Source organism: Girardinichthys multiradiatus, chromosome 17 (genome assembly GCF_021462225.1).
Source record: "Girardinichthys multiradiatus isolate DD_20200921_A chromosome 17, DD_fGirMul_XY1, whole genome shotgun sequence".
Lineage (NCBI taxonomy): Eukaryota > Metazoa > Chordata > Actinopteri > Cyprinodontiformes > Goodeidae > Girardinichthys > Girardinichthys multiradiatus.
This window is the reverse complement of record NC_061809.1, coordinates 30588188-30611946: the sequence shown is the minus strand read 5'-3', so window position 1 is coordinate 30611946 and position 23759 is coordinate 30588188. Positions and strand designations below refer to the sequence as shown.

Here is a 23759-nt window from a genome sequence, read left to right as displayed (position 1 = left end):
TAAAATTCAAAGCAAATAAATCCAAAAAGCAGAAACAGAAATAATCTGGTAATAAAGTGATTATAGTGGAGTTATAATATGTTATAATGGGGTTTATAATTATGGGGCATCTGATGCTGATAAGATGAATGTTGGTGAATATGAACAGAACTGCGGCCATCCGGGTTCTTCATCGCTGATACTAAATGAGGTTCAGTTATAACTGGCCAAGTATGTCACTATAATAACATGTTGATGACATTACATTAATCAAAAGCTTCAAAAAGCAATGAATTAAAAAAATGGAATAAATAATATAGTTTTATATAAAACTTATTCATGTGCTGAGTCCGTTGTTAAGTTCAAGAACTCGAAACATTTAGTGTTCCTGTTAATCCAGCTGCATCATTTGCTCCAGCTGTAAAGTTTTTCATCAACAGGGGACAATACTGAGTTCTCAAGGTTTGGAGAACTTAACTATTCAGGATGAGATGTTTCTGACCTTCCAGAAACCTTTTATGTACACCAAAGCAACCAAAAACTACTTTATTAGTCCTACCAGCAGCAGAGCAACCTAAATCTGCATCAGAAGAACCCAAACCAGCAACAGAGCTCAAAGCAGCAGAAGAAGAACCTAAACCTGCATCTGAAAACCCCAAACCAGCATCAGCAGACCCCGAACCAACAGCAGGCATTCTCCATTCAACACCCCCTGTGGCCGAGGCCCTGCTACTAAACCAACATCTTAAAGAAGCCGCAGGAAAGAACAAAGCTAAAAGGATAAGAGACAGTAATAAACTATCAACAAAAGCCATAAACTGTCAGGTACAACCAGACACAGAGTTAATATCAGAAACTAAATCATATAAACTGGCTTTATTGAACATTAGATCTCTGTCAGGAAAATCATTTTTAATCAATGACTTCATCACTGACCACGATCTTGATGTTCTGTTTTTAACAGAAACATGTTTACATGAATTTAATGAAGCTCCCATTCTGATAGAGGCGACGCCTCCGAACTACAATTTTCTTTGTGAGAGCAGACAGCAAAGAAAAGGTTTAAAGATTTATTAGAGTGTAAAAAAGTATTTCTGGGGAAATTTGACTCTTTTGAATATTTGGCTCTCCAAGTAAAGAACCCGGTCCGAACCATGTTCTTGAATATTTACAGGCCTCCTAAGTCTAAAACAAACTTTTTCAGTGATTTTAATGAGCTTTTATCTGTGATATGTGTTGATTATGACTGTTTAATTATTGTGGGAGACTTCAACATTCACATGGACAATCCTGAAGACAGAAGTCCAATAGATCTATGTGACTCTCTTAGAAATGTTGGTTTGACTCAACATGTTAAACAGCAAACGCACAAACAGGGACATATTTTGGACTTGATCATCATTAAGGGTCTAAACATTTCCAAGGTGTCTGTAACTGATGTTGCTCTATCTGACCACTTTTCTGTTATTTTTGAAGCATCATCTGCAATGACTCAGTTTACCAAAGAGACATGATAAGAAAACGCATCTTTAAGGACGGTGCTGCTGAAACCTTTAACCAGATTTACTCTTCTACCTCCACTTTGCCCTGTAACACTGTAGATGAGCTGGTAGATAACTTTCATTCTAAAATCTCAGACATCATTGATTCAATTGCTCCAATTAAAGTTAAGAAATCGTACAGCAACTAAGCTCTTCTTCCTGCTGTCTCGATCTTTTACCCACAGCTTTCCTTCAGAAAGTTTTGCCTGTAATAACATCTGATTTAACACAAATAATAAACACGTCCCTTTTGTCAGGTGTTTTCCTCCAGGCCCTGAAAACAGCAAATATCAAACCTCTATTGAAAAAGAGCAACTTGGACAAGCTGCTACTACAGAACTAAAGGCCTATATCAAACCTCCTCTTCATCAGTAAGATTATTGAAAAAGCTGCGTTTCAGCAGTTAAACAACTTCCTAACAACGACCAACCGTTTCGATGTCTTCCAGTCAGGCTTCCTGCTCACCACAGTACAGAGACGGCTCTTGTCAAGGTGTTCAATGACATCCGTATAAATGCAGACTGTGGAAGAACCACAGTGCTGGTATTATTGGACCTTAGTGCAGCATTCGACACTGTTGATCCATTTTATTAGAGCGCCTGGAAAACTGGGTCGGCCTTTCTGGTACAGCACTCAACTGGTTTAAATCCTACTTGAAGGACAGGGACTTTTTTGTGTCAGTATACCGGTAACTTTAGATTAGAGACCACAAAAATCACGTGTGGCGTTCCCCAAGGATCCATCTTAGGGCCCCTTCTATTCAATATCTACATGCTCCCCCTAACTCAGATTTTAATAAACAACAACGTAAGTTATCATAACTATGCAGACGACACACAGCTATACGTTACGATGTTACCAGGTGACCATGAACCCATTCAAGCGCTGGGTAAATGCTTAGAAGAAATCAATGCATGGATGGGCCAGAATCTTCTTCAACTGAATCCAAACAAAACTGAAATAATAATCTTTGGACCAAAAGAAGAGCGTTTAAAAGTTAGCACACAGCTTCAGTTAATACAGCTAGAAACCACCAGTCAGGCTGGAAACCTGGGTGTAGTGATGGACTCAGACCTGGACCTTCAGAGGAACATAAAGACAGTAACAAGGTCGGCCTTCTATCACCTAAAGAACATCTCCAGGATTAAAGGAATATTATGCTCCACAAATCTGGAAAAAACTCCCAGAAAACTGTAAAAGCTGAAACTCTAAGTTCCTTCAAATCAAGATTAAAAACTTATTTGTTTAGAGCGGCCTTTGACTATGCCATCTATACATTATTAGTTAAGTTTTCAGTCCAACTTTCCTTTCATTTTCTTATCCATCATGCTATTCTCTTTATTTTTTAAATCACCTTTATGTCACTGTAATGAACTTTGCCTATTATGTTTATTTTTATTTTTTCCTTCATGTGAAGCACTTTGAACTGTCTTGCTACTGAAATGTGCTAAATAAATAAACTTGCCTTGCCTACACCTTAGGAGATTTTATTTAAAAAAAATGCTTATTTATGAGTTTATCGAATCAACTTTCAGCTGATTTTCCAGAAGTTCTGCTGCCTCATCATCTTTGAACTCCTCACTCTCACATGATTTACAGTTATTTGCCGCCACCTAGTGGCTTTCTGTAGAATAGATCCATAGAGAAGCTACTGCCTCCTATTGGTCAAACCAGAAACTGCAGCCATCTGAGAACTTTCTCCAAACACATCTGGTTGGCCCATAGAACTTGATCTGAAACCAAGTCTTGGTGAACTGTGAGTAATGCTTGGGATCATTGTCCTGTTTGAAGGTCCAGTAATGTCCAAGCTTCCTGACACTATATTGATTCCATCTTGTACTCCACATCCAGCAGGTTTCCAGTCCCAGAGGATATGAAGCAGCCCACAGCATGACAGAGTCACCACCAAGCTTTTTAATGTATGCTTCATTCTTCCTCAGAAAGACAAACCGCTGACCCACTTCTTGAAAAGTTCCAGTTCTGATTCATGGCTCCACAGAACAAATCAAGAACTTCTCTGGTGTACTTGGATCTCCCGATACACCAAACACTGAATCTCTGTGAGGATTCATTTAGACTTCCAGATGACCTACAAACACTGGAGGTGAAAATGATTTCAAAGACAGAAAATGTCTCAGCTGTAATGAGGACAACCAGGAAGTGTGTCTGAAGCAGAGGCAGGATGATGTACCTTTTCCTCTCCTCCTCAACAAAGACTGTTCAGGCCAGTGAACAGACCTAATAAATGAATAAAAGTCCAAAAGCAAGGATGGACATAAAGAAATAATGAATGAAGATCTGTTTTAACACCTTTCTGCTCCTGTCTTATGGTGAGGAGAGAGGAGTTGAACACATGGTGAGTTAACTGAAGTGATTCATTAAGGTCCTGGTGTTTTAGTCAGTATCCTGACTGACCCAAAATCTGCTTTCCACCTCTGTCATTTATAGTTAATTTATGCTAATTGACTACGACAACATTATTGTGCTAAATGTAAACGTTCATGCAGTAAAGCTGCTGAGGGAAACCGTTTAGAAATGGACCCTTCATGGAACAGACATGAACTGTGGCTCGGATTAAGATCATTTACTAGCAGCATTTTATTATTAACATTAATATAAGATATGGTGTTTAGCATCAGTTTTTATCAGTGATGCAGCCCACAGCCATGCAGTTATAATGAACTCCCTAAATATCATTTGTTAAAACTAAAACATAAACAGGACAATTTTTATATCTTTGGGCAGGAAGGTGTGAATAATTCACGATTTAAAACCAATGTAGACATTATTCAGGATCATCTGCAGAGATCAATCATCACGGTGGACCACCTGGACCATATTTGTCCCAGTCCAGCCCAGATCTAAACCCATCCATGGACCGATGGAAACTTTCTAAGATTGTCTGATGTTCCAGAAATAAGTTGGCAGGTGTTTGAGATATTTGATCATACATGAACCTCCTTCAGGACAGCCATGTGTTCGGTTAGACCTTCTAGGACCCAGTTGGATCCTCTGTTGCTGGTCTCTTCAGTCTGGATCTCTGGCTGGTTCTTTACTTTTTTTTTGTAAGAGGAACCTGAACTTTCACTGAAAAACACCCACACGTGGGCACAGGTAACTCACCGGAAACTACATGAGAGCTGTCAAAATAAAAGCCCCTGGAAACTTCAATGACTGATCGAGGTTCTGATAAAACGTGCTACAGGTGGACTCAAAATATACACGATTCCTGTAAATAAAACGGCTTCATGTGAACCTACGTTGTTCTTCTGATTAATGAGACAACAGCAGCAGGTGTATCACCAATAAAATATCTTTGTAGAACAGAGTTCTACACCGGGAGCTTTTATTTTGAAAAGAGCAGAATATCTGAGCGGAAGCAGTTTTCCAGATTCACTTTACTGCAGCTGAACGGCTCTCAGGGACTTTCTGTGACTGTCATGCGGTCCCGGCTCCGAGCATTTAGCCTGTTTGTTTGACCGTTAGGAGCGGAGCACGCAGAACCGGAACCAGGAAACGAGATCAGGTGAGTCCATCATCCTCAGAGTGATCTGATCTGAGATCTGCCTGCGCCATCAGAGACTAACTCACTATGAACTGAATACTGGTTCATCCACCGAACTGGTTTCTGTGTCAGAACCTCGACATGAAAACTTAACTAAACTCCAGATCAGTTCAGGAACCAGATTGGGCCTCATGGAGCCCGACTCTGCCCACCGCTCCAACTTTATGCATCTGTTCTTACTCCTTCCACCTACAGCTCCCAGAACTCCTAGTCTGCACAGCCATGAGCATCCACCCCCGCAGGATCCGCCTGAAGCCCTGGCTGCTGGCCCAGGTGAACAGCGGCAGATATCCGGGTCTCCAGTGGCTCAATTCGGCCCACCGGCTCTTCCAGATCCCCTGGAAGCACGCAACCCGCCACACACCCGTGTCAGAGGAGGAGAACACCATCTTTAAGGTATGATTCCTACTTTCTGTCCTGCAGGTTGCTGGGTCCAGATGAAAGCCAGGACACTTCCAGACCCACCTTTCCAAGGGTCCATTTAGCTGCTGTAGAGCAGAGAGCCCAGAATGGGGAAGGGGAACTGGCCCTTAAGCTGTAGGGACTGGGAGCAGTACCAGCCCCAGTACATGTTTCTTTTGCGTGTCACTCTGCTTCACCCTGAAACAAAGAGGCCTTTCAGTTGGACTTCCTCTTGGTGTGAGCTTTCATTTCATGCTTTTTCTGAAGAACTCAATCATGAGCTTCTCATGGTTTCCTCTTTCTCTACCCCTGCTTCCTCTTTTCTGTCAGGCTGAGGAGAATCAGCTCAGAGCAAACAGAAACCTTCAGGGTAGAGTATCCAGACACTTTCCAGCTTGGTCCAAGCTGCACATAAAGGCTGGAAGAAAGAGGACCCGAGCAGAACTGGGCTCCACCCAGGCTGAAACATGTTAAATCTCGTTTGCTGCCACGGATTACGTGCTGAAGTGTTTCCTGAACCAGTTCTGAAAGTAGAAGCAGAAAGTGAGCAGTCCTGAAACCTGCAGCTCTAAACGTTTCCTCCATGCTCTGTGTCTGACAGGCGTGGGCTGTGGAGACGGGAAAATACCAGGAGGGAGTGGACGAGCCCGACCCGGCCAAGTGGAAGGCCAACCTGCGCTGCGCCCTGAACAAGAGCCGGGAGTTCCAGCTGAAATATGACGGCACCAAGGAGACGCCGCTCAAACCCTACAAAATCTATGAAGTGTGCGACGTGCCCGGCCACGCAGGTGAGACGCACCTGGACCAGCTTTGATTCATGCCTGAACTCTGAAGGATACCTGGTGCTGATACCTGTTTGGTCTTTGTTTCAGACGGCGCTGAGGACGACGATGAGGAGGTGAGGAAGGGACCCTGTTGAACAACTATCTCAGCATTTTTTCACCTCACAAACTAAAACCATATGAATGTTTTCAGATGCCGAACCTGATGGACCTTACGATCAGTAAGTGAAAGGTGTTGATCCGTGTTTCCATGGTAACGCAGCTGCTGGTAATCCAGTCTGACCTTATATCGTCTCCTCAGACCCACGGATCAACGAACCGACCTCCTTCCCCCCCTTCGGTCTGTCCTCCAACAGGACGTTTGGATCTCCCCAGGTGATCCCGATGCCTCTCCTACCAATGAGTTCCGACCTCCAGCCGCGGGGTCCAGTGGTGGATCCAGGGAGCTTTGGCCCACCTGGAGAACTTCCTAATGAACTCCAGGACCTGAACTTGCTTTCTACTACAGTTTCCGCTGCTCAGCCCATATCAATGGAGACCAGCAGCATGGAGTCTATCCAGACAGACTCTCGGAACCACCAAACCTTCAAGTATGATCTGCTGAGCAGCGTCCCACGTGAGTCTGATGTCCAAAGGCGTTCAAAGTAGCTCTAGTTCCTCTGATTATTTACAGCAGGAATGTTCTGACTGTGGCCATCAGTGTGTTAGTGGTTAAAATATAATAAACTCAACAATAGGCCTGGTTCAGAGAGGACAGCTGACCGACAAACGTTCAGTCCATGAAGATCCGACTTCCCCAACCATGAAGTTCTGCTTTGGCAACCAGTGCTGATGCCTTAGACATGTTAGTTGTCTAACTAGTTGACTAGTTCATCAGGCTTAATGGATAAATGAACCCTGTGGAACCCCATAATTAACGAAGACCTACCAGATTAGCAAACACGTGAACAGTTCATCCGTACTTCAGAACCTAAAGGCGATGTTATGGACTCGTTAGTTTCTATCAGTAAAACATGTCCTAACAGGCCTCTGTAAAGACATCATCTCTTACTGGTGACTAAAAGCTGATTGGCTGACCCAGCTGGCTGAGTGTATGCAGGTGAACGTCACGATTAACCTTACCTGGACGGGACGGGCATCAGGAACAGGGTATAGTTTAGGTTTTTTTCTTTAGAAATGTAATTCAGTGTGATCACAGCTCAGGGCATTGGGTTACCGGGTTCTTGTGATAGAACCTGTGTTCTGCTGGAACCCCTGAAACAGATGCTGATACATCTAACCAAAGCTTTTTCACTCTTGGTGCAGTAACAGATCTGGACCTGAAGTTCCTCTACAGGGGCCGAGCGATGGGGTCTCTAACTGTCAGCAACCCCCAGGGCTGCCGGCTCTACTACGGACACTTGGAACCAACCCCAGAACAGGTGGACTTGTTTGGGCCGATCACTCTGCAGCAGGTCCTGTTCCCAGGAACATCGGAAATCCAGAACCAGAAGCAGCAGTTCTACACAGACGCTCTACTGGACGTGATGGACCGAGGTTTGATCCTGGAGATTGAGCAGCAGGATATTTATGCCATCCGCCTCTGTCAGTGCAAGGTGTTCTGGTCAGGACAAGGGATGCCAGAACAGGGACCACCAAACCCAATGGAGAGGGAGAGAAGGATCAAAGTGTTTAGCCTCAATGAATTCCTGCAAGGTCTGTTTTCTACTCCTGTTTGGGGTTCTGTAACTGGTGCTGTTTAATGAATGTTCTTCTGGTCCTCAGGGCTCATTTTGTTCCAGAAAGGTGAAGCTCCAAACCCTCCACCCTTTGAGGTTTACTTCTGTTTTGGAGAAGACTGGCCAGACAAGAAACCAAAAGAGAAGAAACTCATTATAGTCCAGGTCAGTCAGCTGATGTGCCACTTGCTCTGGGTTCTTATGGTCCAGGTTGTAAAGGTTCTCTTGTTGGCTTCAGGTGGTTCCTGTGGTGGCTCGGATCCTGACAGAGATGTTCTCAGGAGAACTGAACTGGTCCACTGACAGTATCCGGCTGCAGATCTCAAACCCTGATGTGAAGGACCAGACAGTGGAACAGTTTAAAGAACTGCAAAGGCTCCTGCAGAACCAACTGGGTGCCCAGGGGCCCTGGGCCCCCACTGTTCCCCCTGGGTCTCTGGATGCTTCCATGAGCAACGCATCGAGTGGATTCTCCTGCAGCTGAAACCTCCCTCACAATGAGATCCTGGACAGGAAACATGAGCCACTGGACTGGTCCGGTCACCTTTGACACTGAAGTCACGAAGGGTTCGGGTCAAAGCTTCTCTGACTGATTCCACAGAATCTTATTTCATACTTTTACAGATCATTGGTGGACCAGAAACAACCAGAACTTGAATGAAGCAGTCTTCCAGCTTCATGATTTATGCTTTGCTGTGTTTAAAAAGCTCCAATGATTTGTTCTGAAGAATACCTCAGGATGCCCAACCAGTGTTCTGCCTGCATAGCTAAGAAGTTTCAGTGGTGGGGCACCACCTTGGTCCACTCTGGATGGGTTTGTGTTTGGCTTCTTCCCAAACTTTGACATCTCTATATACAAAGTAGTGTCCCAAATTCTCCAGATCCAGTCCTAAACTGTCAGCCAGAATTTTCTGTGATCTTTTAAATGGGTCTTGACCAATAGTTTGTTCTAAAGGTCTTTCTTTGGACTTTGGCTGCTTTTTTGACTCGTTCCAGTCTCTGGTTCTGACCGTTTTCAGATGAAAATCATTCAGACCTCAGGTGGAGAAGCAGGGCTGTGGCGACACAGAGCCAAGATAAGTTAGTGAGACATGCAGCAGAACTTTAGCTCCAACAAGGTGATTCCGAGACATCTTCTCATAATGTAGATGATCAGCTGGAGGGTGATGCAGGTTCTGGTTCTGGTTTTCGATGAAGTCTTAAATGTTTCTTAAACACAGGACTTTCAGATCCTGTTCAGCTGCTGGAGATGTTTGTCCTGACACACTGACCTCCACTTAGGGGTCAGGGCTACCTCACACTGGTTTCCAACTGCACCATGACCCAAAATAACTCAGCCAGAACCTTGATGGTCTCTGCAGTGTCATGATAACCCAAACACTGAACCACACACAATCAGCCACATTAATCCAAAACCCTTCCAGAACTGGACTGGAGATGATAAGCAGCTGAAAACTAATGATCATTAAGCCCAAATTAAGAGATTTCCTTACAGCCTGGCTCATTGGAAGGAAAATAATGATTGTTCTGGAGTTCAGGCAGGGATATTCGGTACCATCCTTTGCTGTGATCTTTGAGGTCCGGTCTTTCCTTGTTCCCGGGTTCAGGATGTCGGTCGGCACCGCTGCAGTATTTGTTTTTCCTCCTGGCTTGTGTCACTGAGCTGGAAACATGCTGCGCCTGTTGGAACATGTTGCTACAAACCTAGAGGTAGAACCTGAAGACGGTCCGACTCAGGTCCATCAGAACACACTCTTCACTGGTGTACTACAGGCACTGAACAGTAAAACACTCGATATCATTGTTTATGTAGTATTTCAAAGTACATTTTTGTACCTTTACCAGTGAAATCATGTTTCTACTTTGATGAATAAAGGGTCAATCCCAATAATTAGCTTACTTCTCAGAGTTTTGCTTTCTAGCGCCACCATGAGGACAAACTGGAACTGGTTCTGGAACCAGTGTTCATAATTTGTTTTCTGATTGATTTTGGGCAGCAGATGACCACAAACAGAAACCAGTTTAATTAGAACTCCCAGCAGCAGGAGGAGGAGATGTCCGCAGGTGAACTACAGAGAGGTGACGAGGGGTCACCTTTCACGGCATGGTGTCGAGTTCCTGAAACATCTGAACTCCCCACTGGTTAAACTGGTCCCACTTTCTGTTTCACTTTTATACAGCAGAAGAAAAACTGAACCATGAATTCATTTTCAGCTGTTTTTTATTGTTTACAGCAAGGCTACATCACCACTGATGTCATGGTGTCAGTCTGCCTCATTACCCAGAGTCCTCTGTTTCCATTTATGGAAAGACAACTAAAATAAACCAAAGATAAAAGGTCAAAGGTGACGCCAAATCCTCCAGCATTATGCCACTCAGCATCATGGGAATTTTTTTGGCTCTGTTTTTTGGCACGGGCAAAAACACATCTTGACCAAAGTCCCAAAAATAAATCTCTTAAAAACAGTTGAGCAGGCACGTCCTGATTAATCGCCACTGAGGATCCAGCAGGAACCGATCCGCACCCTTCCTGCAGTCCTGACCCCACCCACCCAGAACCACCTGCTGCAGGTGAGGCCAGCTCAAGTGAGCTGGGGGTGGGCTCCGTCTGTCTCATCAGTCTTCACTCCGTCAGGTCACAGAGTCCGTTTCACATTCAAAGTCCCTCGGTCCTCATCATTGTCTTCGTGGTCTGCAGTCGCAGCTTTTTGCCGTCACCTCTGAATGTTGGTCAACTAAAGATTTAACCTGAAGAAGAAAAGAAACCTGATTTAGGACAGGTGCCTCCAACTCCTCTCACTGTAATCATCTCAGGACGCGTTCTATCAAGCCATGCTTCCTTTCATTAACAGGTGGAAGAACACCTGACACCAAAGGTCATCAGCGCTAACATACTGCTGTTCATTGAAATGACCACGGATACTAAATCATGACTGCACAGCATAAAAACTTAGGATACTGAATGACCCGATTACCGTTCTGCAGCAGGTCGGTCTTGTAAAGGGCCTCGAGGTAAACCTTGTCAACCAGCTTCAAATAAAAAGGTTGAAGTGAAATTAAAACAGGTTCTTGCTTGGGGCTGGAATACTGCACATACCGATACTGTGGTTCTGATACTGGCTCAATGAAGAGCACAGCTTTATAGATGGTACCAGAACATCCCAGGGCACTTAATACAAAACAAGGTCCAATTCAATAAGACAGGCTAACATATGCCAATTCGTCCAAAAGGTCCATTTACTGGTCAACCAGAACTAAAACAAAGCTATGGAAATATTGACCTGAGATGTTCCCACTGCTAAAAGTTTGTAGGTTACCTCCACCAGCCTGAAGCTGCAGCTCAGAGATGTTCCCTGTGTGAAGCCTCACCTGGTGTCATGAGAGGGCTGCAGCTATCGGTACAGTCTGGTGAACTCTCTGATGGCCCAGCACACCTGCTTACACTCCTCAGCGCTGGAAGAGAAACACACACACATTTCAGGTTCCTGTCAGATGAGTTTGTTTCATCACATGATTGAGTCAGGTGTTATCTGCTGCAGCTCAGGTAAGGTCTAGCTCCAGGACAAGTCTGATCTCGCTCCTTTTGGGCTCCAGTCTTACAGCGCTCCACCTTCAGATGGACAAGTCTCAACAAGAAACTATATGGAGCTTCAGGCTTTGACTGTCCCTGAACACCTCTTGGATGAGTCATTCCTGAGACTTCCCCCTGAGGCCCGTCAGTACCGAACCTCCTTGTTGAAGGCTGGTGGCATCAGATCAGGCAGGAGCTCCTCTCAGGAAGAGACAGAGCAAGGTTTTAGATGGAGTCCGATTCACACACTGAACAAACACTGAACTGTTATTTGATGGCTCAGCAGTTCCTGCAGCAGCTCTCTGTTGGCATGGCAACCACAGAAACCACAGGAAGTACCAGCGGCGCGAATCATGTCTAAATGAGGAATGTGTTTGACTGACGAGGACTTGAGGCTGCCGTCTGCCTCTGCTCCTCAGGAAGATGTTTGGTCAGCCGTTCAGCTCGGTTCTGAGCTGTGCAGCACAGACAGACGGTCCTCCTCCTGCTGCTGTTCAGAACTCACCTGGTCACCTGTTTGTGGAAATCCGTCAGCTGCTTGTGGGTGACGGTCACAGCTCCTCCCGCCGTTTGCTTCGGCAACCCTTTCAGAGCATTTTCCAGCCAGCGGCAGAACATCTGGAACACAGAGGAGCAGAGATCAGCGGAAAGAGATCAGTTGCCGGACGGAGCAGACCACAAAACCATCTGCAGGTGGACTCACAGGTCTGTTAAACAGCATAATCTCCCACAGAACCTCGGCCACGTCCGGCAGCGTGTACGGCGGCAGGCAGAAACAGCACGAGTGCAGCAGCTGGTTGATGAGCTGCTGGCCATTCTGCTCCATGGCCTGACCAATCAGACGCTTCCTCAGATCGAAGTCCTCTTCATGCTGCGCGCGCACACACACACACACACACACACACACACACACAAAGAGCTGAATCCTGACATTTACATCCATGATATAAAGTTTCTGGCCAGGGTTCTGACCGCTAAATGTCAGAATAATCTGCTCTGAACTCCAGATGCTCTCAGGTGTTCTTTCATGTTCCTGCTGACTCACATCATTGCCGACTCCAGTGTGGACCAGGTCTCGGATGAACTTCATTACGCTGCAGTTGGCGTCCCGGTGGTCCAGCGACGTGGCGGCGACGGCGCACTGGATGATGTGGATGATGATGCTGCTGCCGAGCAAAGTGACAGGACTCCTCTGGACAAACCTGGACACAAAGACACCAGAAGATATCAGGCAGGACCTCACATCCTGTTCTGCGGGAAGCTCTCATTTCAGACCATCTGATAAATCAACATGGAAACACAGCACCTCATCATTATGACCACTGACACATTGCATCTCTTTGGAGGTTCTTTGCTTGCCACCTTGCCAAATGATTGTCCAGCAGACCTTCACAGGTCCAGAGGAGTCCAGGAAGTGGTTCTGGCTTAGTATCTGTAAGTGCTCACCTGGTGGCTAGTCTGAACAGATCATCCACGGTGTCAGGGTGATTCCTAAGACTGTTGGGCTGCTCCAGCAGCTGAAAGGTGGGCATGCACAGAGCCTGCAAGAGAAGAAGAACAGCTCTTCGTCATCAGCTGATCAGATCTGAGGGGCGTGGTCACAGGTGTGTGTTTACCTGCAGCATGTCCAGCAGTCCCTGCCTGCAGCCCTCCTCCATGCCGTACTCGTCCACCAGGATGCTGCCCAGGTACAGGAAGCAGGAGTGTGGATACACCTGGTACACGCTCACCATCTGATGGAGACAAGCATCCCATCAGTGTTTCCATGGTAACACCCAGCACCAGATTCTGACACCATAGGTGTGTATCACCTGAGTGACGAGTGGCTGCAGCAGGGAGGCAGAACCTTTCCCGACGCAGCGCACGGCGAAGCGAAGGCAGCGGCAGCACCGCTCAACGATCCGGTTGTCAGCCTGGTGAGCGTTGAGCGTCTCTGACAGGACGGGCCAGATCTGCAGGTGAGACGGCATCATTGCAAAGATTCAAGGCAGTTTTCCACAGAAAGCTCAGGTGTGTTCGGGAGATTTACCTCCTGGATGACTTTCTGACACGGATGAGTCTGTCCGTTCTCCACGATGGGGTTGGTGTGTCTGAGGAAGGAGCAGCACGATGTGTTCACTGTCTGCAGCTGCAGTGGGGAAAGTTTTTCTGCAGGTAAACTCACCTGAAGATGACGGCCAGCCTGTCCAGCCACACCGTGGGATCAGCCGATTTCCCGTTCGTAGATTGTTCTGCCAGAAGCTGGAAGGACACAATTCAGTCAGAATGTTTCTCATAGCTTCAGATTACCGGGATAGACACACACTCACCTTTTTCAGAGCCACAACCTGAACAGCACACAGGTCACTGAGACACTCTGCAATCTTCTCCAGAGGCAGCCGGGCCAGGACCAGCGCCGTACCTGCACAGATGACACATTAACCAATCGGAAGCAAGGACAGCGTAGTTCCTGATATAATGCAGCAGATCAGTCCACATCAATTTCCCATCTGATCTGTTTCAGGACCTTAAGATCCTCCGATTCAAAACGGTCCAACTTTCAGATTCTGGTTTCTGAGATCAGCAGTTCCTAGAGCACGCTGCACGGCCTTGCTCCCACAGGTTGGGTAACCTGCAGATCCTGACTTCTGCTTCAGTCTGAGGGAACGTTTAATGAAGCAATGATGGGTCCATGATCCAGCTCACCTCTGGAGACCGAGCTGGGACCAATAATCTGCTATACTCCTTCTAGTGGCTGATAACTGTACGTCAGAGAGCCTGTCGCTCTGAACACCAAAGATTACTTCTACCGCCGACTAATCGGAAACCGACCAACTGCTGAAGTCAGACCAGACTCCTGGTGTCCAGAAGGAGCAGTGCATCTACCTTTTAAGAGTCCAACAGCAGCCTCGGTGGACAGAGCGAAGGAGTCGAGGGAGCGTGCAATTTCCAGCAGCCCCTGGAAGTGCTGAGCCATGTGATCCCTGCACACGGAGCAGATGTTGTGGATGGCCTTGGCCGCTGCAGACGCCAGAGGCTTCTCTCTGAGCCCCTTCATCAGGTAGTTCAGCACAGGGTCTGAAGCAGGAGGAAGACAGCAGAGTTTAGCTTCAGAAGGAGAACTGCAGGGTTTAACAGGCAGCATCAGGAAGGAAGTCACCCAGACCGTCGTACCCAGAAATCTGGGGTTCCTGTCCACCACCTCGCTCATCTCTCCCACCAGCTCAATGCTGGTGTAGCGCACAGCCATGTGCACATTTTCAGGAAGTAGGACGACCTGCTGCAGCACCTCAGCCACCGTTGGGTTGTTCTCTCTAGAAAAAGTCAGCAGGTCAGTTCTGAACTCTACACCTGAACCTGGTTCTATTCTGTCGGCCTGGACTGAAACTCACGGGTCGACGCTCTTTGCGATGGAAGCCATGATGAAGAGGACGGCCTCCGTCACCTCCCATGGAGGATTCCCGTCTTTTAGTGTAGAATATAACTGATAGAACAGACACACAGAACGTTATCTCAGCTGGAGCACAGAGCCTAACCCAAAGATTATTCCTGAAGATCTGAAGATACCTGAGAAAAGCATTCCATGGATCCAACTAGGAAAATAACATCTTTAACCAGGTCTGAAACTCTCATCCTGAACTCCCCAAAATCATCCGTTTCCTCTGGAATTCCCTCCTGTGCAGTGGGAGAAACTTTAGACTGAAGAGCAGGAATAAAACTGGGCCAGCTAGAGCTGGTTCTAGTGTCTTACGTGGTCTGGATCGAGCTGGCAGTGCCGGGCCAAACAGTGCAGAAGTCTCTGGATGTACGGTCGGAAGATGTTGTTAAGATTTGCATCATTTATTTTATATAGATGTTCTCCCAGACGGTACCAGAAGTTAAAGGAGATCTCCACAACCTGCAACAGAGACACCAGAATCAGAATCAAGACCAACTGGACTTTAAGACAAAACAGTGTCTGGGATCACTGTTCTGCTGATGACCCAGTTTGGACCAAGGTCCAGCTGTTGGACAGATCTGACCATAGAATAGTTTGGTGCACAGAAGTTCACGGGCCACTCAGGGACTGTAGGGTGCCCACATCATCATCCCTCCACCACCGTGCTAGACGGTTGGTCTGAGGTGTTTGTGCTGATCTGCTGTGGTTGATTTCCTCCAAACCAGAGGACATTGTCTCAGAAGCCTTGCTCTACATCCAGATGCAGCTTTGCTAGCCTCAGTCTTGCTGCCATCTAGTTTTTAGAGAGAAGAGGTTTTCTCCTTCAGTCCTTCCAAAACAGCCATACTGGTTCAGTGTCATGACCTTTAACCTGCTAACTGAAGCCTGTAAAGCCTGAGATTCCCTGGGTAAAAGCAGGATACTTATTATGCACAATTCAACCAAGAAATCTGAGTGAAAAACAGAAGGAAAAAAGATGCAACAATCTGTTTGGATCAGTGAGAACTCTGCTGAGGCAGAGATGAAGTTTCAGCATTCAGTTATCTCTGCCGGGAGCCGGTCACTGTCCTCGCTCTGCCTGAAAAAAGTCTCCAGATCTGTCCACAGCCCTCCTCAGGTGAACCACCAAATTTAGTCAGATTTAGTTGTGGGCTCTGACTCGGCCATTCTAGAACTTTCATTTCCTTTCATGAACTCATGTTCCACTGTGGGTGGAACCTGACTGACATGTGCAGAGCTTTGTCACAAACATTTTAGAGCTGTGGTCCAGAAGTTCCAGTTCTGTTCCTTCAGACACTAACAGATTGTCCTACAAGCTTCAGGGAGATTTTAGTCAGGGCCAGCATGTGAAATTTAGAAGAACAGAGTTTGGTCTTCAACTTCTGCTCCTAAGACCAGGGGAATACAGGAAATGGTTGTCACATGGGAAACAATTAGAACTAAACAGACGTTCCTGCAGTTATAACCAGTTGCTGTGAGCCTCTGGGCCGCCTCCCTGATCACTTCTTGTGCCGTCTTTTTATCAGCTTCAGAAAAACATTGTTCCACCTTTTCTTGAGGTTCAGAGGATGTTCTTCATCGTGTGATAGTACAGAAATGATGCTGCGGACTGTTTTGTTTTCCTTCTTCTGACTGATGCCTTTGATTATTTTGGTCCTTTGTAAGCTCTCTGCAACCTGTAGCTTTCATCAGGTTCTCCAGAACCGAATCAGTTCAGTTCTTCAACAAAGCTTTAGTTTAACTGGATGTTCATTTATGCAACCAAGTTATCACAGCTTTTTAGTTTTCCCTCTTACAGATGTGTTAAGGTCGAAGGGTTCAGGATAGAAGTCACATTAATGGTGAAAAAATGTTTACGATAAAATATTTTATTAATTTAAAAACCTGGAATTTTAGTCTAGACTGATGAAAATGGAATACCATCAGGCTAAAACTAAAATCAGGATAACACCAGTCAAACATCAGAGAAGTCAATCAGGATTAAATCAGTTTATAGCAAAACAAAACCCGGAATGGAACTCAAGATAAAATCTGAACTTATTTAAAAACAAATCAGGTTTAAACCAGGCTATCGTCGTCGGCTTTAAACCAGGCTAACGTCTGCTTTAAACCAGGCTATCGTCGTCGGCTTTAAACCAGGCTAACGTCTGCTTTAAACCAGGCTATCGTCGTCGGCTTTAAACCAGGCTAACGTTGTTGGCTTTAAACAGGGCTATCGTCAGCTTTAAACCAGGCTAACGTCAGCTTTAAACCAGGCTAACGTTGTCGGCTTTAAACCAGCCTAACGTCAGCTTTAAACCAGGCTATCGTCGTCGACTTTAAACCAGGTTAACGTCAGCTTTAAACCAGGCTATCGTCGTCGGCTTTAAACCAGGCTAACGTCGTCGGCTTTAAACCAGGCTAACGTCGGCTTTAAACCAGGCTATCGTCGTCAGCTTTAAACCAGGCTATCGTCGTCAGCTTTAAACCAGGCTAACGTCAGCTTTAAACCAGGCTAACGTTGTCGGCTTTAAACCAGGCTAACATCAGCTTTAAACCAGGCTATCGTCGTCGGCTTTAAACCAGGCTAACGTCGTCGGCTTTAAACCAGGCTAACGTCGGCTTTAAACCAGGCTAACGTCGGCTTTAAACCAGGCAAATGTCGACTTAAAACCAGGCTATTGTCGTCGGCTTTAAACCAGGCTAACGTCGTCGGCTTTAAACCAGGCTAACGTCGGCTTTAAACCAGGCTAACGTCGGCTTTAAACCAGGCTAACGTCGGCTTTAAACCAGGCAAACGTCGGCTTTAAACCAGGCTAACGTCAGCTTTAAACCAGGCTAACGTCAGCTTTAAACCAGGCTATTGTCGTTGGCTTTAAACCAGGCTAACGTCGTCGGCTTTAAACCAGGCTAACGTCGTCGGCTTTAAACCAGGCTAACGTCGGCTTTAAACCAGGCTAACGTCGGCTTTAAACCAGGCTAACGTCGTCGGCTTTAAACCAGGCTAACGTCGGCTTTAAACCAGGCTAACGTCGGCTTTAAACCAGGCTAACGTCGGCTTTAAACCAGGCAAACGTCGGCTTTAAACCAGGCTAACGTCAGCTTTAAACCAGGCTAACGTCAGCTTTAAACCAGGCTATCGTCGTCGGCTTTAAACCAGGCTAACGTCGTCGGCTTTAAACCAGGCTAACGTCGGCTTTAAACCAGGCTAACGTTGTCGGCTTTAAACCAGGCTAACGTTGTCGGCTTTAAACCAGGCTAACGTCTGCTTTAAACCAGGCTATTGTCGTCGGCTTTAAACCAGGCTAACGTCGTCGGCTTTAAACCAGGCTAACGTCAGCTTTAAACCAGGCTATCGTCGTCGGCTTTAAACCAGGCTAACGTCGGCTTTAAAACAGGCAAACGTCGGCTTTAAACCAGGCTAACGTCGTCGGCTTTAAACCAGGCTAACGTCTGCTTTAAACCAGGCTATCGTCGTCGGCTTTAAACCAGGCTAACGTCGTCGGCTTTAAACCAGGCTAACGTCAGCTTTAAACCAGGCTATCGTCGTCGGCTTTAAACCAGGCTAACGTCGGCTTTAAAACAGGCAAACGTCGGCTTTAAACCAGGCTAACGTCGTCGGCTTTAAACCAGGCTAACGTCGGCTTTAAACCAGGCAAACGTCGGCTTTAAACCAGGCTAACGTCGGCTTTAAACCAGGCTAACGTCGGCTTTAAACCAGGTAAACGTCGGCTTTAAACCAGGCTAACGTAGGCTTTAAACCAGGCAAACGTCGGCTTTAAACCAGGCTAACGTCGTCGGCTTTAAACCAAGCAAACGTCGGCTTTAAACCAGGCTAACGTCGGCTTTAAACCAGGCAAACGTCGGCTTTAAACCAGGCTAACGTCGGCTTTAAACCAGGCTAACGTCGTCGGCTTTAAACCAGGCTAACGTCGGCTTTAAACCAGGCAAACGTCGGCTTTAAACCAGGCTAACGTCGGCTTTAAACCAGGCAAACGTCGGCTTTAAACCAGGCAAACGTCGGCTTTAAATCCAGACCGAAGAGAATCCAGCAGATGCTTCCTGTCTGAATGAGAACCAGGATGTTTCCCCATCCAGGGTGTGGTGGTTATTCTGTACCTCATACTGCGGGTGTCCTGCACAGATCAGCAGCAGCTCCAGCATCCTCAGGTCTCCCATTCCCTGACCCGGAGTCCTGACGGTCGTCTCTAAGAACGTCTCGCAGAGCTCGGTGAAGATCCTGCAGTAGTTCAGCACCCTGACAACAGAAACCAGGCTTTATTGTGACTGACACCACAGGAACCCCACTTTCAGAACCAGGGGAGCACTCCATACTTGTCCAGGTCTTCCCGGGCAACAGCCATGTGATAGGCCGTCTCAAACGTCAGGACACCCTGAAAAAGCTGCAGAGCCAGAGGGATGTTGGTGTCCACGTTTTCTATGGCATAGAGAGCTGAGCAGACGCAGTCGGACGCCGCTTCGTGCAGGTTTGTTGATGTTTCATCCCTCTGCTGAAGAGATGGAGCAGAATCAGTTAGACTCAGACTCTGGCATCAGACTACTGCCTGATCAGGACTGAGCTTACCAGGATTTGGAAGAGAACCATGAGCAGCTGGCTGTTGGCCATAAAGTTGCTGTCCAGGACTCCCAAGTTGAACCAACTGCCCAGACAGCGGAACACCTTGATGAGCATCTTCTCATCGCTGCCCGTCTTCTCCACGCATGTAGTCTGAGCAGGAAGGACACAGAGACATTAATTAATGAGGTTCAGATGGACAGAGACAACACTAAGACAGGGTGGACAAAAACAGAGGACAAACTGACCAGCAGGGACACCACCGTGTTGGAGTAATATGCCAGGTCCTCAATGATTTCTGTCCTGCGGTTGGCTCCGATCCTCAGGGAGCGGCTGTGAACTTCCTCTGGCAGCACCGTCAGGATCTCAATGAGGAACGGCATCGAACTGATGTCATCGTTGTACCTGAAGGGGCAGGGTCACACACAGCAAGGGTCAAAAGGCGGCTAAATAGCAGAAACATTCAGTATGTGATCAGCGAGGGTTGTTACTTTTCTATGAGCGTGTGAACGCAGCCTTTCCAAGAGGCCATCTGTAGAGCCAGGTCAGCAATGGCCAGGGCCAGCTGCAACAACATAGAGACAGTCAGAACATCATCTGGTCTGCTGGTCAAACCTTAACCACTAATGCAACTCAACATTTTACTTAAACCAGCTGCAAACCTGTTCATGTACATGATAAATCATCTTTAAACTCCAGGGTTAATTGTGGAGTACCACAGGGTTCAGTACTTGGGCCAATTCTCTTTACTATATATATGCTTCCAATAGGTCAAATTATCAGGCAGCATAGGATAAATTTTCACTGTTACGCTGATGATACTCAGCTTTACTTATCCATAAATCCTGATGAACCCAACCAGTTAGATAGACTACAAGCAAGTCTTGAAGATATAAAAACTTGGATGACGTTAAATTTTCTGCTTCTAAATTCAGACAAGACAGAAGTTGTCGTCTTTGGACCAGAGTCTTTAAAAAAGAAACTGCTTAGTCAATCACTTAACCTGGATGGCATTAAATTGACCTCCGATAATAAAGTAAAAAACCTTGGTGTTATTTTTGACCAGGACATGTCATTTAAATCCCATATTAAACAGGTTTCTAGGATTTCCTTCTTTCATCTCCAGAACATTGCCAACATTAGAAATATCCTGTCCAGGAGTGACGCTGAAAAACTAGTCCATGCATTTGTTACTTCAAGGCTGGACTATTGTAATTCTTTACTATCAGGATGTCCACAAAATGCAGTTAAAAACCTTCAGCTGATTCAAAATGCTGTAGCAAGAGTTCTGATGAAAATTAAAAAGATAGATCATATTTCTCCTATTTTAGCTTCCCTTCATTGGCTCCCTGTTAAATCCAGAATAGAATTTAAAATTCTCCTCCTCACATATAAAGCCCTTAATGATCTAGCTCCATCATACATCAGAGATCTGATTGGTCCATATGTTCCTAACAGAGCACTTTGTTCTCAGACTGCAGGTTTACTGGTGGTTCCTAGAGTCTCTAGAAGTAGAATGGGAGGCAGATCCTTTAGTTATCAGGCTCCTCTCCTGTGGAACCAGCTCCCAGTTTTAGTCCATGAGGCAGACACCCTGTCTACTTTTAAGGCTAGGCTTAAAACTTTCCTTTTTGATAAAGCTTATAGTTAGAGTGGCTTAGTTTATCCTGAACTATCTGTGTAGTTATGCTGCTATAGGTTTAGGCTGCTGGAGGACATAATGACCACTTTCACCCTCTTCGCAACATTCTCACACTACTCTCCAATTATTCATCCTTTGTAGTTTTTGCTTGATGTTAATTTTATGTTGTCTCTCTGCTGTTTTATCTTGATAAAAACTACATCTGGCCCAGTGTTTCACTTTAGCTGTGAGAACTTTCTAGAGGTGGTCATTACCTGAGTGACGATGATGGGAGACAGATCTTTGAGGTTCTGGATGTGAGTCAGCAGGGAGTCCCGCAGTGCGTTGTGGGTCTCTGGAGGAAGCTCATAGAAGGAAGTCTGGATCTTCATCTTCATGGTCTGAGCTGCGAAATAACACGACTCCACATCCTGTTTAAGCTGCAGCAGCTGGTCCGAGATCTCCCAGGCAAACATCTGCACACAGGACAAGAAGTGACATCACCAAATTTGGGCGCCAGGTCAGAGGGTGGGGCCTTCATTAACTCCCTTTAGACTCAAAGCTGCACATTTTATAGCGGTAGAACAGAATCTGAACCTCCACATAGACTGAAGTAGAGTCTAAAATAATACTCAGCAAGTCAGGATTTAGAACAAGACAAAAGATGGTTCTTTAGAACCTGAGTTAGTTTGGAGTCAGAACATTAGGAATCCATCACTTCCTGTAAGATCCAGCTGAGATGAGTGTTCTCATCTCAGCTTAAATTCTGGTCCATTATAAAAAAAAGGTTTCTCTCCTAAATCCCAACCACTCTCTGCTTTTCTCAGATATCAACATGATCGTAGTGGATTACTGAAATTCATAGATTACTTCACAGTTTTCTAAGTTTATCTGCTTCAGAAGTTTTCTGTGACCACCAACACTTCTATCGATTCATGTCAAAGTTGTTCCCAGACTAGAATCAATTGTCCCTCCAGTAAGCTCAGTTGACTCATTTTCAGTACAAAAGAGCAGTAAAACTTCCACAAGTATCTGTGGCTGCAGATATTTTCCAGGATAAGAGCTTTTTTACTTTTTAACTGTTTCACAGTCCCAATAAAGTTTTTACAAATAACTCTAGCCGTTTGCAAATATATCTTTCCAATCAAAATATGGTTTACTCTTGGACCCGGTCTATGGTATAACTATTACTTTTTGAAACTGACAGGCAGTTTTTTGTTTTAGTTACAGCTAGTATTATAGATTAAAACACTTTGAACGTTGAGCCGTGATGAAGCAGTCTGACTCATTGCCCTCCTCAAACCTCAGGATCTGGTCTCAGAGTTCCTTCAGCTGATCCAGAATCACTTTCACTTAAATCCTGCAGATTCTGGCTAGAGTCTGGTTCAGCTGTCAGTCAGACATGCTGACAGCAGAACAGGGCCTGTTAGGAATAAATCTGCTCTTTCTAAATAAAATCAAACATTTTAATACTTAAACTAATGATCAGTCACTTATTGAACTGATATGAGTTGTATTTAACCAATTAAATATCGGATAATGTGACTAAAGAACAAGATATGTGTCTGTTTTGATCCATTCATTCCGTTAGCTTAGCCACAATGCTAACAGGAACCAGGAGCTCCTCTGAGACTGCGCAGGTCGCCTCACCTGTCCGCTTCCCCCTCAGGTGACACATTAAACCCATAACGAACCCTCGGCAGACCCAAGTAGATCCACTCCCCGGGGCTCTCACCGATCTCTGCAGCTCTCCGAGCCACAGCGAGGCTCGCTCCTTCCCGGCCGGGTCCGGGTCGTGGTACAGGGCCTGGACCGCCTGGTAGACCAGCGCCAGGTTCGGTTTGCCCCCCTCCATAGCGGCCTGGAAGCAGGCTGCCGTAAGGCAGATGGTTCGGTTCGGCTGCGGAACTAAAAAACAAAAAACTACCAAAGGGTCCGAGAACCGACCGCCATCTCACACGGGCTCTTCCGGGGACAGCCTAGATCCTGTTCCGACAAGAAACACGCGTGGAACATTTGTTCCTCCCTAGGAGAAAGCACCTTTGAAACGAGTTTATTAAATATGTCACCAAATCCAATTTCATTCAGTTCGCTATATATATATATATATATATATATATATATACATATATATGTATATATATATATATATATATATATATATATATATATATATATATATATATATATATATATATATACGCATATATGCCAAGTATATACACACAAACAAGGAATTTGACTGTGGTGCACTTTGCTATATGTTTTATTTTTTGGATTTTTTGTTTGTTTGATGTAATATACTCGTACTCGTACTCGTACTCATCGTTTTCCGCTTTGTCCGGGACCGGGTCGCCGGGGCAGCAGACTTAGCAGAGACGCCCAGACGTCCCTCTCTCCAGACACGTCCTCCAGCTCCTCCGGGGGGAGCCCAAGGCGTTCCCAGGCCAGCCGAGAGACATAGTCCCTTCAGCGTGTCCTGGGCCTCCTCCCGGTGGGACGTGCCTGGAACACCTCCCGAGGAAGGCGTCCAGGCGGCATCTGGTATAGATGCCCGAGCCACCTCAACTGACTCCTCTCGATGTGGAGGAGCAGCGGCTCAACTCC

At 45.9% G+C, this 23759-nt stretch overlaps 2 protein-coding genes across 2 annotated transcripts; one reads left to right on the top strand and one right to left on the bottom strand.

The window, feature by feature from the left end:
• Positions 1 to 4886: 4886 nt before the first annotated feature.
• On the top strand, positions 4887 to 9878 carry irf5 (interferon regulatory factor 5). Its single transcript, XM_047390461.1, has 9 exons — positions 4887 to 5046; positions 5281 to 5481; positions 6089 to 6275; positions 6360 to 6385; positions 6463 to 6490; positions 6571 to 6885; positions 7575 to 7964; positions 8034 to 8152; positions 8226 to 9878. Exons 2-9 carry the CDS (start codon positions 5308 to 5310, stop codon positions 8469 to 8471), a joined length of 1485 nt encoding a protein of 494 aa, XP_047246417.1. The 5' UTR covers positions 4887 to 5046; positions 5281 to 5307; the 3' UTR covers positions 8472 to 9878.
• Positions 9879 to 10190: 312 nt separating this feature from the next.
• On the bottom strand, positions 10191 to 23142 carry tnpo3 (transportin 3). The gene is made up of 23 exons (XM_047390348.1): positions 22888 to 23142; positions 21428 to 21628; positions 20023 to 20096; positions 19780 to 19936; positions 19541 to 19684; positions 19291 to 19466; positions 19075 to 19213; positions 15289 to 15435; positions 15105 to 15212; positions 14930 to 15021; positions 14712 to 14851; positions 14424 to 14615; positions 13868 to 13959; positions 13723 to 13799; positions 13588 to 13648; positions 13370 to 13510; positions 13175 to 13291; positions 13005 to 13099; positions 12604 to 12760; positions 12262 to 12429; positions 12064 to 12176; positions 11357 to 11440; positions 10191 to 10735 (listed from the first exon to the last, which is right to left on the bottom strand). Exons 1-22 carry the CDS (start codon positions 23005 to 23007, stop codon positions 11380 to 11382), a joined length of 2772 nt encoding a protein of 923 aa, XP_047246304.1. The 5' UTR covers positions 23008 to 23142; the 3' UTR covers positions 10191 to 10735; positions 11357 to 11379.
• Between the last annotated feature and the right edge of the window lie 617 nt (positions 23143 to 23759).

Excerpts from the sequence above, each read along its gene's own strand:
- tnpo3 (XM_047390348.1), bottom strand. The coding sequence starts at position 23,007 with ATGGAGGGGGGCAAACCGAACCTGGCGCTGGTCTACCAGGCGGTCCAG. Across the intron at positions 19,685-19,779 it reads ACACGGTGGTGTCCCTGCTG|ACTACATGCGTGGAGAAGAC; the intron begins GTCAGTTTGTCC and ends CTTCCTGCTCAG. Across the intron at positions 15,213-15,288 it reads GCCAGCTCGATCCAGACCAC|GAGGGAATTCCAGAGGAAAC; the intron begins GTAAGACACTAG and ends CCCACTGCACAG.
- irf5 (XM_047390461.1), top strand. The coding sequence starts at position 5,308 with ATGAGCATCCACCCCCGCAGGATCCGCCTGAAGCCCTGGCTGCTGGCC. Across the intron at positions 6,386-6,462 it reads CTGAGGACGACGATGAGGAG|ATGCCGAACCTGATGGACCT; the intron begins GTGAGGAAGGGA and ends GAATGTTTTCAG. Across the intron at positions 7,965-8,033 it reads CCTCAATGAATTCCTGCAAG|GGCTCATTTTGTTCCAGAAA; the intron begins GTCTGTTTTCTA and ends TCTGGTCCTCAG.